Below are 15,011 nucleotides of genomic sequence, written 5' to 3'. Positions count from 1 at the left end.
GAAAATGCATGCAAAGGCTTACTGCTGTAAGCTTTAATTGGCACTTTTGATGATCTTTGAGGGAAAAAAAAGTAAATCCAGTCTCACAGTAGAAAATGCAGAGAGATGCTGAATATTTCTGAAGAAAATACATATGGTCAAAGTTATTCATCAGCTTGGTTTCCAAAGGATGGGAGGCCAGTATCTGCGCTGCCCCGTGCCTTCAGAAGCGAGTGAGTAACTTCAGCCTATTCTGAAAAGGTGTCAAGGAGAGAGGAGTTTCCAAGGTAATTAAGTTCTTGCAAGCTCTGTGAAAATCAGTGGCTGGGAAAGAGGTCCAAGTAATGCCCCCGGGGGGGAAAGATGGGCAGAAAGATGCCCTGTCTCTTGCCTGGTGGAGATAATGTCAATCAACAAGGGAACATGGAGAAAGACACTGGATCTACAGGAGGTGCAAGACATTCATAGGAAACGGGACTTATTAGTTCCACTCTTCACAGCACTTGTTTTAAATAGAGCTCTTTCTCAGGATTTGCCAAAACCTAATTTTATAATTATGACTGGATTTCTACTGTGCCACCCTTTCTGCAGCAGAAGTCCTTGGGAAGGTTGCACATGACTACCCCCTACCACCAGTTACCAAGATGTAAGAGGGAGCACGGGCTTGCCGACGTTAGAACGCAGACTGCGCATCTCGGCTGGTCCGACGTGAAACACCAACCACGCGCTAAGCAAAGGGATTTTCATATTGCGTGTTATAAAAGCCTGAAAGCGACCACAAATTTTTATGGTTTTCGTCACCATCAGCACACAGAAACACATCTCAAATCACTTCCTTATGCTTTGATATGCTTGATGCTATGTTAATGACTGATGAACAATTACAAAAAACACAGAACTTCCAAATCTTCTTCTCTTATAAATGAACACACAGTTTTGCTATTTTCCTGACGCTGCAGAACAAGGTGTTGTGGTCCTTTTTAAATACCAATACCAAAATAAATGTCATAAAAAGACACGTAACATATCTGTCACTACAGGTCGCTGGAATTTGTGATCATTTATTGCAGTTAACTGAAAAAGTAGTAAAGTTTTATACCAACATTCTAAGGTCCTTTGCAAACATCTGCTACCATAAAGGGTAATTTTACTCTGATTCAACTACATAATAAACCTTGCATTTTAACTTAGTAAAATCAGCACTGAAATATACACTTTCCAAACAAGGCAATATATAGCAAACATTTGCTTTAACTGTAGAGTGCAACTTTATATATTTTGTAATAAAGTAATTACAGAGCAATTCCTTCAAACAATAAAGACTTCGTAATTTTAATAACGTAGCAAACATATCTATGCAAACTAGCAGAAACAAGTTTAACTTTAAAAAAGAAAACCTACTGCAGAAATGCAACATACAGCTTTTTAGTAAAGAAAACAAAACGGAGCAGCAGGCATCCTCCAGTACTACAAGAATTTGCTTACACAGGCAGAACAATTTTCCTTTGTCTCCTGGAAATTTAAGAGAACAGAAAATGGATACAACCCCTGCTGCTTTATACTGTTACACTAACAAAAAGAGCCACAAAAATAGATTCAATCAGTATTTACGATAAAAACATACCTGTGGCTAATCTAATGGCTAATGCCACAAGTCATCGCTTTACCCTGATGCTATATCCCGGAGAACTGCGAATGGTAATCGCCTGGGAAGAGCAGGAAGAGAGCACTGAAAAAGTCCTGAAGTGCTTCTTTCCTAACTGCAGACACTGGAAGGAAACAAACCAGAAGTGATGGTTTATGCCCTACAGTATCATTGTAGTGGTTGTTGCATTCAAACCATGGTTGGTTTTGACAGACACCACAAGTGTTTTTGCAGCACCACAGGATGTTATTTTGGACTTGGTTATTACCGGAGCCTAGGACTCCTCTGTTTGGTAAATGCCAGACAACACAAAAAGGCCCCCTGGCATTCGCTCTTCGGCTGTTGCATGTTATTTTGCCCAAATGTTCAGTTTCTTCTCTCTTATTGACACACTCCCTCACCAAATTAAGCAAATCTTTGGTGGTTACTGGCACTGGCCTGGGAGGTGGTAAAGAGGGCCTGAAGCTCCTTAAGACTGAAGTGGTATCCTCTATTTCCTCAGTGCCTACTCCTTGACAGCTATTTTTATTTTTTGAAAGAAAGCAAAATTCCAGCCTTTGTGCGGCACTCTGTCTTGTTGGAATGGACAGTGCTCTGGGGATGTGGCTCCCGGGCTGGCACCACGGCTCTGGGCATCACTTACAGGAGTGCGGGGCTGCCGGGGAAGGCAACCTGGGAAAGGGAGAGGAAAAAATCTGGGCACCCCGTGGCCCCAAGGCTCAGTGCTGCTGGCCGGAGCAAGAGGACAAGCGCAGCCCAGCAGTGCTGGGGTTTGCAGCCCATCCCCAAACGGGGCCCCACTAGCCCTGGCTGAGAGTGGAGGGGGAAGGGGCTGCCCAACCCCTGGGAACCGCTGCTCCGCACAGCTCGGCTCTGTGTCTCCAAGCGTTTCTCCAAGCCAACAGGTCTAAATCCTTGATAAAGGCAATGTTAGTTGGGGTTTTTTTTGTTCCTTCTCGTGATTTTGGCAAGGAGAGCTTCTGGGCACTGCTGGGACCCCACGGCTGCTGTGGCCACAGGGCGTTCGGTCGCTGGCATGTCAGTGACATGTCCCGCATGTCCTTGTGGGGATGTAAGGCTGTGCCCGTGGTTAGACCCGCTGGGGCTGGGATGTGGCACCTCTGCCCTGCCCGAGTGCCCACGGCAGTGTGGGGCCAGCTGGGCATGTGCCAGCATGGGGGGGGCTTTGGTCCCCCCGTGGTCCCCTGGGCGCTGCCATCCCCGGGAGCCTCATGGGGGTCAGGGGAAGGGGAGGTGCTCCATCCCTGCTCGGCCGGGCAGGGCACCGGGCAGAGGGGGATGATGGCTGCCATTTGGCCATGGGTTTTGGCTGAGCTGACCTGGGCTGTCGCCCACCTACGCTCGTGCCGTCCCCCTGTGCGCGCCGGGGGACAGAGCCAGCCAAGACACAAGCATGAAGTGAGGTCTTAAAGAAAAAAAAAAAAAAGTCTTAAAAAAAAAAAGCACGTGTTTGGAGGCAGCTCCATCCCTGACCGCGCAGGAGAGCAAAGGCAGGGGCACAAGGGAGGATTTCTCTGTTGGGGAGCAGGGTTCAGCCTTCCCACGGGGTCCCCTGCTGCCTTTCCCCTGGGCTGGGGTGCAGGGCAGGATCCGGCCAGGGGGATTTGGTTTGTGGAGAGTTGGGGTGGCAGCGAGGGGAAGAGGGAACCTGCTCAGAGCGGCAGTTTGAGTTAGTTGGTGCGGTGCTCGACGGATGCGGGCAGGGAGTGCCTAGGGCCCGCCCGAGCTCCAGCAAGAACAACCGCCTGTGGCTCCGACAGCGGCAGTCATCACCTGCATGAAAGCAGAGACGCAGGAGCCTGGACAGCTCTCGGGTCAGCCCTTAATCACGAAGCAGGGGGAGACTGAAGATAACTAACTGAAACATAAAGAAAACCATGGAAAAGTGAGACCAGTTCTTTACATGCTAAATCAAAAAGGCACAATTCTGCAGCCAGGGAGGACTGCAGCTGCAGTCTATGCTGAAGGTAGCAATTAGAATTGAAAATCAGGAATGCCAAGAAGTGGAACTAGGTAAACGTTCACGGCGCATGTGCTGGGAAGGGTAAAACCTGGGAAGAGAAGATAATGAACTCGTACAACAAGCCATAGATAAGGAGAAGATTTAGAATTCAAAAATAAAGTAACTGCGGTGTCGCCGCCTCTTTGCTAATTAAGATGTTAAGCCTGTTAATAACGATGCAGAAAAGGCAGAAGTTTCCAATTAAAATTTCTGCTTTCCATTGGAACGTGTGTTGAAGTATCTTCCAACCCACTAGCAACTGGAGAGGCAAAGCATTACTAGAAATAAGTATTTTTATAAACAGCATATATTAAAGACAGGTTACCCAGCATACCTTTAGGTGACTGAAAATTTCAACAGATTTTGGGAAATCATAACTGTTGCACTACAGAAGGGGAACTAGAATGAATTGGGTATAAATACAGACCAATTTTCCAATATCCAAACCATGCTGCAGAATTTAAGTTTACAGAAGATTAAAGGTTGACAATATAATTACCACTAGTTAACATCGTTTATGAAAAACAGGCTTTAGTAAACCTCATTTTGCTCTTCAGCGAGGTATTCGGTTGATAAACCTAACTGAACAGACGCGGTACTTTTGTAGGGCATCGTCACAGCGAGTCCAACATCTCAACTCGCAACTAGCATGATACTACGTCAATAAAATACACACTGGGTATTCAAACGGGCAGATTTCAGTGAGGCACTTCCCCACTGGCCACAAGTCGGGTGAGTTTTAGGGAGGTTGTACAGATTTGTGATAGGACTAACACACTTTAATGTTCTAATAAAATCACGCAAAAGGCAAAGCTGGGCAAAGCCATGTGTTCTTACACAGAGCCAGAGTAACGCAAAACAAGAGAAATCGTGAAGTAAAGCTGACTTTCATCCAGGTACAATTTGCTTTGGCATAGCAAAAGGCAGAAATACCCATATAGGAAAAAGAAATGTAGGCCATAAAACAGGAGGCTGTCCTGGGCTCTCCAAGGGACCTCTGTTCCGTTTTAGTGCTCACTGTGGTGCTGTGGCAAAAGCAGCCAATAGGAATTGTGAATGTATGAGCTGGAGCGTGTAAAGGAGAAGAGGTTGGAAAATCAGCAAAACACCAGGAAGGGAACACAAAGGGATGAAGAAAACATTTACAGTTGAAGACTAGAGAAGATCCATTTATTTAGGCTATCAAAAAGAACTTGCGCAGAAATAAATGGAGCATATGTTCACACATTTTAATAATGACAGCTTATCCTTATTAATAAGTACCCACACAAGTGGTAGATTTGCACTCTACTACAGTATTTACAACTAGGCAAATTCTTGAATGCAGCACTGAGCTCAGTCTGACTGGAAGATATTTAGTGCAATGCCAGATTACTTAGTTTTAAGACCTGCAATATTAGATCATCTAATGTCATTAGTCCCCTTTGACCATAAGGTACCAGAAAGTAATGTTATTTTTCCCCAAGCAGCATTTAGCCGGTTTTGAAACAGACATCTCCATTTATCGAGGAAAAGATAATGCAAATAGCACGCAGTAAGCCAGGCTATAAAGAACAGCATTCTGAAGCTGCATATAGAACACCCCTACACCACCTGCAATCACGAGCTGACCCTCTCAGAGTTAAGCCTCTGTTTCCATCACGCCATTTACAGCCTGTCAGTCTGAGACGAGATAAAACGGAGTTTCCCTCCCCTCTGCACAAACGGGAAAGAAACCCCAACCCACCCTAGCAGAGACGGGGCGATGGTTCTTGATGAAGGGGGCTTTTACCAAGGAACCAGTGTGCTAAACGCGAACATCAGCCAAATACCGATCCCCTCGGAGGCGGCTGTACTTTTGATGAATGCTGTCTAGGTTCATGAACTGCAAAGCTCTTTCAGAGAGCTTTTTTTTAAGACACTACATAAATGTTTAAATACATAAAGAAATCCAAGCCCTTATACATCCCAGTAAGATCCTGACCACCAGTTTCACATTGCTATACTTGCACAGTGTAAATGGCATTAAAGATCAGGTGTACACTGAGCAAAGAGCAGCTCCAAAAATTGGGTGGCAGCATGGTATTTATTTACATAATATCTCTCAGAAAATTCATCACAAGCATGAGACAGAAACAAGAAGCTTCACAACAAGTCCAGGTGTGATTTTTCTGTACATTATGTTTTTCAACAACTAGAAATACTATTAGCAGTATAGATACATTTAGACATTAAAAATCTATACAACGTCCTTTTCTCTCCCAGTCTCCGAAACGTGTAGGTTCAGGGCCTTTAGGTCCGCCCCTCTCTTTTGTAGCAGGATTGATTCCATCAGGGAATTCTAAAATGACAGGGAAAGTTCATTAAAATGCCTATAATGCTGACAAATATAAAGATGTCACCATCTATGACGTTTGCCTCTTAGTTTCATTTTCAAATACAAAATCAGTTCTCTCTTGTTTTTAAAGGCAACCTTGAGTTAAACATTTCCCAGAGTCATACAACAGTAGTTTCAGAGTTTTGCGACTACAGTCAGGAATATATTATCATATTCAGTTATGCAAATGAAAAAGCAACTCAATAGCCAAAGGTACTAAAGCACCACGGTTTCTTGTGAACTCATAGCGAGAACTTGCGTCACTCAGGTATGCTGTACACGTGTTCGCTACATCTAAAACACCAGGTCGCTTCCTGTGTTTGTTTAGGTCTCCAACTTTAAGCACTCAGGTTTTAATTTTAGCTTTAATTTTAGCCAAGATTTTATAATTATTCTTGTATTTAAAACATCATGTTTTCATGGATGCTGGTATGTTTTTCAAGAAATAGCGTGTTGGTGTTTATCAACACCAGACTACATACCTCAGTCACAGGAGGTACTATAAAATCCTAAATAGCTAAATTAGACTTTTTACCTTCTAAAACTTAACCTAAGCTCACTAAGTCACTGTGATGCCCTTTCAGGGGAGGGAGACTCTTTGTAAGTGGGGTATGAATGGGACTTTCAAATCTCTCTGGTAAGTGATGTGCTATGCTTACACATTAGCAGTGCTTCTTCTATTCCCAGCACCCTACTAGCTTATGCCGCCTACTCCAACACCATAGAGCTTTCTGCACCTCACAGTCGACATCCTTCTGCTACTCAGCGCTCCCTTACTCAGGGCCCTCTCTTAGGAGTAGTAACTCAGGCCACCCATGCTGCACAATGGCCATCCCACTCGGCATCGCCAAGCCACGAAGTACTTTTTGGCACAGCACCATCCTAGGCTGAGTGTTTTCTCAGACTAGATTGCAGGGTTCCCTGAAACTCACTGTACCCCACGCATCCCCTTGCCACGCTGATTCTCCAGAGCCTCCCATATATATGCGTAACTCAGGGCTCCCTCAGTCGTGTCCCTAACTCAGCCCTGGTGGGCAAGACGCGTCATGAGGAGCAGGGTTGAAAATGAGAAAAGACAACAACAGAAATCCTGAGACCAGAGAAAAAAAAAGAGGACAGTGATGGAGGGAGACTCATGTAGCTACAGGCTATACAGAATGACATATCGGGAAACCCGTTTAAAAATTCATGCAGACCAGGATAGGAAATGTCAGTATTTGAGCACCTCTGGCAGTACAGGAACGCAAATGCATCTAATATTATTTTGTAGATATCACCCCAATATTGAAGCAGTACTGATGTGCTGACAGTGGATGCAGAAGCTCAAAAGATTTCTCTACGATAGCTACACAGCACTGGGAATTCATATGGCCAGCTTTAACTCTTACGTTTTTTCCAAATAACCATCGAGGACACAATGGGCAGTCAGCGTTCTAACAAACTATTGCTAGTGTTACATGTAAAAAGTACACAGGTACAACTAAATTTAAAGCCAAAAGAAACCTTCAGTCTTGCCGTAAACATAGAACACCTAAGCAAAAAGCAAAAGGTAGTAATTATGCATTTGTTTTAAATGAAGCAGTGATGGCATTTATTTTTTTGGGAACAAAAGGACTTAAAGAATTAAATAGCTGCTTACACAGTAACTCCAACTTTGAGTCACTTCTCAAGTGAGTCACAATCTGAAATTGCTTGCAGCCATTTTGGTGATGATACTATAATTTTTCAGTCATTTTCTCATCTGGATATTCATAGTAATCTACTGATATATTAAAAATGCTTGTCCTAGAGACCTCAAAATAGATAATCATTGGTTATCACTACTGGCAAACAGTAGCAGAACATCACACTATGGTGAATAAGATAAAGCATGACTAGCATTTTTAGTTAAGGAAGACATCTAATTAAAAAGAAGGAAAGAACAGATTCTGTCTTTCTCCTGTCTGATAAAAAAAAGCGTCTGTTTCTAGTGACTTCAGCAGCGATGTATCTCTGCCTCAACCTTGTCAGGTTCTCTACATGCGGCCCCACTAAGGCCACTGCAACACAACACAAATAGCAGCTCATTGGGCCTCCCTGGACCCCACTGAGTGGCTCAGTAATCTCAGTATCTGCTGCTGCTTCTCAAAACTACCTGCAAGACTAAGAAAAAGACTGACCGCGAAACACAGCGTGACTCGGAAATCCTTTGTGGACTAAGAAATAAAACAGGCTTTTTGGGTAATAAAAAGTAGCTGGTGCCCTCATGAGTTTACTACCGCCATTTATAGCTGTACTATAATAGGCAAATACCAGCTACATTTCTCAGAATCGTGGAACAGTTTATGGTGGAAGGCACCTTAGGCAGACATCTGGCCCCAACCCTGGTCAAAGCAAGGCTGGTGTTAGGTCAGGACATCCAGGCAAATCTGAGTATCTCCAAGAGGAGAGGGATCACAGATTCTCTGGGTGACTTGTTACAATGTTTGACCACCCTTGTTTTGAAGACTTTTTTCCTCATACATCATTTGCTCCAACTTGTGCCCGCTGCCCTGCCTCTGGTTTTTTCAGAACCGTTGAGCTTAGAAAGTGACTCTGAAGAGTGCTGAATGCCTACCCCTCTTCTTAAACTGACATCAGCACTGCACCTCAGGGTCTTGCCTTTAAAACATGGCTTTCAATTTTGTTAAACATGACTTACTTTCCAGGGGTTCCCTCTCTATACTGGACTCCTCTGGTTCATCAAATCGACCTACTGGTAACTTCGGTTTCTTTAGTGACTGCTTAGCAGGTTCAGATCTTCCTCCTGTCTTAGAGCTGGTGCTCCTCAGAGAGCTGCAAAGCAGCGATGACTCTATCAAACAAACGGACACATGTAGCATAAATATGAGAGTTTAATACCAAGGAGCTCTACGACTGTTCAGAGCACCTCTGAAAAACCCTCACTTCAGAAACTAGGGAGCAAAGGACAGGAAAACAAACTCCAAATATTAGTCTAACATTCAACTCACAAACACCTAAGAAATCAGTACAGATAATTATTTTTGGCCCTAGAAACATATGCAGGCAAAACTGTGTTAGTTGTATAACTCAGTTCACATAAACAGTGTATTTTAAACTGCTTGAACTTATCTTCACTGTTATCTTCTTGTATTTTAGACTCTAAATAGTAATTATGCTAGCACAGACCAGTACATTCTGTTTTCCTGGAGAAGTCCTAACCTCCCCCAAGAAGCCTGCTGATTTCCAGGCCTTGGCTCGTTTCCAACAGCTTTCCAGTCAGAAAAAGCTTCTGCTTTCCCAAAGGAAAGTTTTAAAAAATAAAATGTGGTTCCCTTAGCAACAGGTTTTCCAGAATGTTGGTAGAGAATAGTTGGGCTTCTCTTATGATGGTAAAATAATTCAGCTGGTAGTCCAAAGCAGGGCAAACTTTGAGCACGTTTAAGTTCAATTATGTAACCGCATGCAAATGCCTTAATTAAAAGCATAAACTTTTTTCCTTTACGGTCCTACTAACATTTTTTTAACATAAATGTAGGAGAAAGCCTATTAATATCCATACCTAAAGTTCTTTCGAGTAGTACAAAAATGGAGGTGCACAGATATCGTAAGTCATAAATAATTCAAGAGTCATGAGACAAAAATTACTTATGAAGATCTCTAAAATGACCGATATTTCTGTATTTGGTTAAAAAGCCAAATGTCCACAGTGAGCATAAACTACCCTCTAAAAATATTTTAGCTATGGACACGTGCCTAAAGCAGCTCTGACTTTTCTCAAGAAGGAAGATTCAAACAGAAATCCTCCCTGTACCAGACTGGGTGCAAAGCACTTGAAAAAACTATTACTCTACCTTGCTACAGAGATCGCACCAGGAAACCTTCTCAAGCAGCGTGGATTTGACTCACCCATATATACACCAACCAACAATCCACCTGTATTCCCAGAATCAGCATATTCATTCATCCTAAAATACCACAACCTTAACATTAAACCCTACAGTCACATAAACTGTATTATGCCTGCCACCTGTTGCCAATGCCCCAAAGGAATATTTTTTTTTTTGCTTTAAGCATGACATAATGGATTATCAACAGTGAAGAACCTAATCCTTCCGCATACATTGGATCTTTCTACTGCCAAGCATCTTGTCACTCTTCAGCAAGCTCGAAGAGAAGCTAGCTAGAAAATTAAATTAAAGCCAATATTCTAGACCAAGTTCAAAAAAAAGATTAAGGTACTGATATGAAATTTATTATCTCAGTCAGCAGAGGCAAAATCCATTTTCCTATTTGCAATACTTGATACTGTTGACCAAAATACATTCTTCTTGACACAGAGGTGACACAAGTTCAACATTAAGTGCCTCTGAAAAAGATGAGATGAACAATCAACTTTATCAGTAAACCACATTCTACAGACTGATCTTTGACTCCCTCATCCTTTACAGGCAGTCACAAAGCCATCCAATTTATTAATTACATCGCTGTGTTTGAAAAGAAGTTGAAAATCCCAAGTCTTTAAAGTCACTGCACAGCAAACATCCACAATATCCAGTCTTCTGAAGTGGCCTACAGACCGCGATTTATCATAGCAAAGCCATTCATTTAATGGGAGCTGGACACTCATCGGGATGCTCAGGGGAAGACAGGAGCATCAGCCAAATCTTGCCGTGAACCTAATGGCCAAATAGAGCCTAGGAGGGCCCACAAACATCTAACAGTATTTTTTTCCAGCTCTTCTATTAACATATACTGTACTGGTCTGTTTCAGGAATATTGTATCAATAGCATCACAGAAATCTCAACTTCTGATGGAGAAGGAAGCGGCCTGACCTGCAGCCCTACAGAACAGCCTAAGCTGAGCGTGCCATGCGGGACAGACACTGTCCTGCAGGCTACTTTATTTGTCCTTCATGAACAAATCACCTGAATTTCCTCATATGAAAGGCACAGACCAGTAACTTCCAAGGCCACAGAAAGCTCCCTCCAGCTATTCTATAAATATTAAACCACGGCTTAATATTTTACTACGGTTTAAAAGTTCGCAGCAACGACAGGGAAAGAAAACCTCTGGAACCGATAGTGAGGCCTGATAGCAGTAGGTTTGCAATACAGGGGAGGATAGTATTATCTAGAGGGGAAAAAAAAAAAGGCAGGAAACTTGTAGAGAAATGGGGTGGGGGGGGGTGGGGTGGGGGGGTGGCAAAAGCTGTGGCATCCCACCGCCCCTAGCAGATGCCGTGGGCTGAAGAGCCGGGGTTCACATCGCGGGTCGCGCACGGCCCCCATCACCCACCGCCATTTTAGGCGCCCTTCAGCAACCCCAGCGCCGACGGTCCCGGCCGGTAAGCGGCCCTCTCTCCCTCGCTGGTAACTCCCCGGCGTGAGGAAGGGGAGGAAGGGCTGGGGAGCCCCTCAACGGCAAAGCCAGGCCCCTCCCTCCCCTCCACCCGCCTCTTACTCGCTGCCCTCGGCGCGCCGCGCAGCAGCCGCAGAGCCATGACCGCCCCGAGCCAGGACACATGAGGGGGGAGGTTTGCAGCGCCGGCGCGCCGCGCATGCGCAAACGGCGGCGGGTCCCAGCGCGGGGGCGGGCGAGCGGGGGCGGGGCTCGCGCGGCGTCCAACGGACGCCGCGCGAGCCCCGCCCCCGCTCGCCCGCCCCCGAGGGGGAACGGCGGGAGAGGCGGTTCCAGTCAGGGCTTCCACCGGCCTTAAAAACAACCCCATTCCCCCCCGCGCGCCGCTCTCCGTCTCCGATGACCGGAGGTGAACGGCGCCTCGGGAGCCAAGTTCTCGATGAAGGCACCTCCGGGCTCTTGGAAGTGCTGGAGAAATAAGCTGTAACTCCCCTTTCCCGCCCTCTAAACCCGGAGCAAAGGCACCTCGTTTCTCTCATGCGATGAAGAGTTTGCCGCTGAAATGACCCGTTTCCCCCCCCCGCAATGTGTAGTGCAGCCCTGCTAGCTATTTAATAATGAAAATAATTAAATTGTTGAAATAATACAACAAAGGCCACTTAGGACGTGAGAGAATTTAGGCTGATGCCATACTGATGTACAGACCTAGTGTTTGTCCTTACAAAACTAAAGGCTGTATAACTTCAGCTTTACCAGAAAATTATTTAAATATCATAATTATTGTATTAATTTAATAATAAACTCTCAGTCCTATACCTCTGCTGGTGTCTTTTTTGCACTCAAGCAGGCGTTACTCACCCTCCCAGGCAGAAAGCGCCAAGAAACTTTTCAGTTTCCCAGTTTACCCAGTGAAGGTGCTTTGAACACTCTCTACTCTCTCAGTATAAACCTAACACTGGGATAAGAAACACCTGGGCTCATGGGGTGAAGCTCCAGTTAATGTTTTGAAAATGGCACCATTTGCTTTTTGTCACTCTTCAAACATCTCCAGCTAACCTTGTTCTTCCATAAAACAGAATTCAAAACACTCTGTCCACAGATACTAAACTGCAGAAGAAACTTTCACTCACCCGTTCTTGGAGATTAGAGTCTAAAATAGCATTCTGTGTTCACAACTGAAGAGTTTAAGAAAGTAAATCTCCTTGGTAAATTAACAGCAGCAACACTCCACTGAGTTTATTGCACTACATCTGGCAATGCCTACACACTGAAAGTGATTAAATTTAACTGACTGCCGTATGTGTGACATTTTCTCAATCAGCTTTTTATAACATGGTTAATTGGACATTAGAGACCGAAAACAATAGGAAACCCGTTTCTTTGTTTTAACAGCAAGATGCTGGGCCTTTACATCAGAGAGAATAAAGAGGAATATTGGTGGCTCATGCAGAAAAAATGTTCTTCTGCCCAAAAGCAGCAAGAAAAAAACCCAGATCTATTCCAAGTTCAAGAACTTACCATGCATGTGCTCAATACAGTAAAAACTATCATGAAATTCTTACCTTAAAAATACTTCTACCAAGCTGTCTGCAGGTACCAAGTAATAGTAAGCTCTGTTCCTAAACAGCTTAACACAAATCCATGAAAAATCATGCTTATGTGCAATCTCACATGGTAAGAATGAAATAGCAATATAAGATTAATTAGAAACTGTTCTTCCACCTAAAAATAAGCTGAGGTCTTCAAAGCATTTTTTCCCGTTCTTCATTTATTGTATTGCTGTAAAAATGCAAAATTTACTTTTTAGTCCTGAATTATGTCTTTCTAGATCTTGTGAATGAGGAGGTAATAAATCTGAATGTTGGTAAATACAAATGTAGCACATGCCACAGGAATTTTCTACTTTGTGATTAAATGCAATGTTTTCTTTTTTTGTTTTCCTCCCTCTGCTTACCGATCATTTATCTCAAACAATACCGTATGCTGCTTTGCTTTGCTGTTCTAAAAAGCAGGGGACAGAAGACTTGGAGCTAGCACAAACGCTGCAGCAGGTCAATTCCGATGAGCCAGAATGTAAGCGGGACATGGGGGCTACCTGGAAAGTACCACAACCAGCACTGCCACAGGCAGCAAGCAAGTGTGCCCATTCTGCCTAGATGCCCCCTCTTCCTCTCTGACTGTGTCAAGAAGCCTGGTTATCTGAACACCACACCTGGTCAGGGCTGTGCAAATAAGACTGGCTTGGAATGAAGGGTGTTTTGTGGTTACAGAGAAAGTTTTCCAGCAATGTGGAACTTCTTGGCTCTGCTGCAAAGCCTCCTGATTTCCACAGTAGAAGATGAGCTCTTTCCCAATTTGCAAACAAAAGTTCAGACACTATCTCGTTTTATGCAATAACCTCCTAATAAGATCGCCGAGAGCTTTGTGAAATAACAGTCGCAGCCTACTGCCTTCAGGAACAGGCAGCTTTCTAAAGGAATGCTAAGACCTTAATTTTTACCTCTCATTCTGTAAGCAGCATAATTCTCTTTCAAGCAGGTGTAGGATACCTGCATAAAGGAGAGGTCACTATCTCTGCAGGAGGATGAAGCCCTGATTCAAACAGAAGAGGGGCGAGATGGAGCACTTTATAGCTGCTACTGCATCAGATGATTATGTAGGTAAGAGTCCATATTTCTATCTAGTAAACAGAAGGCAGAAATATGCAGTAGTAGGGGGAGTATGCCATGCAACACATGCACACTTGTCCAAAACATCCAAGATTGCATGTTTTCAGACAGCAACCACAAGTGTACCGTAGAGTCTGAAAGTGCAACTTCATATGCTTCAAGGACACGTTGGGGTCATCATGCCACTCAACTACTGTCCTGCGGCACACAAGTAGCGGCCATTCCTTTCGGACTTCAAGATGTCAAACAGCCCCCACAAAAGCTACAGTACTGAGAGGGCTACATATGGACTGCACTGGGCAATACAAATTAGAGGAGAGAAAAAGAAGTTAATGTTCTCTTAATTTGCCCTGTTCCTTGATAAGCTTACATGCAAATATCACAGGATTTCCTGCACCATCCATTTTCCTCAAAGAACAAACCAAATTCAAGCCTCCTTACATGGATGGGATCTACTATTAAAAAAAAAAAAAGGTGGCTATTTCTGCCAGGATATTTCTGCTTTGCTAATCACAAAAGCGTGCTTTACGCTTTTGGATTTCCAGAGAGATGCAGCAAGACAGACATTTTTCAGTAGTGAAAGAAACATCTAAATACTTATGTACTACAAGTAGTTTAGCTTGACCATTGTGAATCAAGGAAAATTTTTTCGATCTAGCTCCCTAAACTGCTATTAAAAATTTAGCCACTAGCCAACTACTAGAATACCATTAAACAAAAGACAGTTGAGATGTCAGAACTTAATTTAAATATTTACAACAGGCTAGCACCATCATAATGTAAAAAAATTATTAATAAAAGTAGGCATTGTTAGAGTGGGAATGTATTTAAGGTATCTTTGTGTCGTAAGGACTTGCCTAACAGAACTCTAATAAAATACTCTTTTAAGTGTGTGTATTGCCAAACTGTAGGTGGTCACCTGAAACTTGTAAGATGCAGAGGAAAAAAAATGTATTACAAAGAATGTATTAACAAACCAAATGCAAAATCACTTCATT

General features: G+C 43.6%; 1 protein-coding gene across 1 annotated transcript; it reads right to left on the bottom strand.

Annotated features, from left to right (window-relative positions):
* Positions 1-5,693: 5,693 nt before the first annotated feature.
* SDHAF4 (succinate dehydrogenase complex assembly factor 4) lies at positions 5,694-11,537 on the bottom strand. Its single transcript, XM_076333022.1, has 3 exons — positions 11,447-11,537; positions 8,684-8,836; positions 5,694-5,967 (listed from the first exon to the last, which is right to left on the bottom strand). The coding sequence occupies exons 1-3, from the start codon at positions 11,484-11,486 to the stop codon at positions 5,858-5,860; spliced, it is 303 nt and encodes a 100-aa protein (XP_076189137.1). The 5' UTR covers positions 11,487-11,537; the 3' UTR covers positions 5,694-5,857.
* Between the last annotated feature and the right edge of the window lie 3,474 nt (positions 11,538-15,011).

The sequence above is a fragment of the Aptenodytes patagonicus genome, chromosome 3, assembly GCF_965638725.1.
Source record: "Aptenodytes patagonicus chromosome 3, bAptPat1.pri.cur, whole genome shotgun sequence".
Taxonomy (NCBI): Eukaryota; Metazoa; Chordata; class Aves; order Sphenisciformes; family Spheniscidae; genus Aptenodytes; species Aptenodytes patagonicus.
Note: the sequence above shows the minus strand (reverse complement) of the source record. Positions and strands in the feature narration are given on the sequence as shown.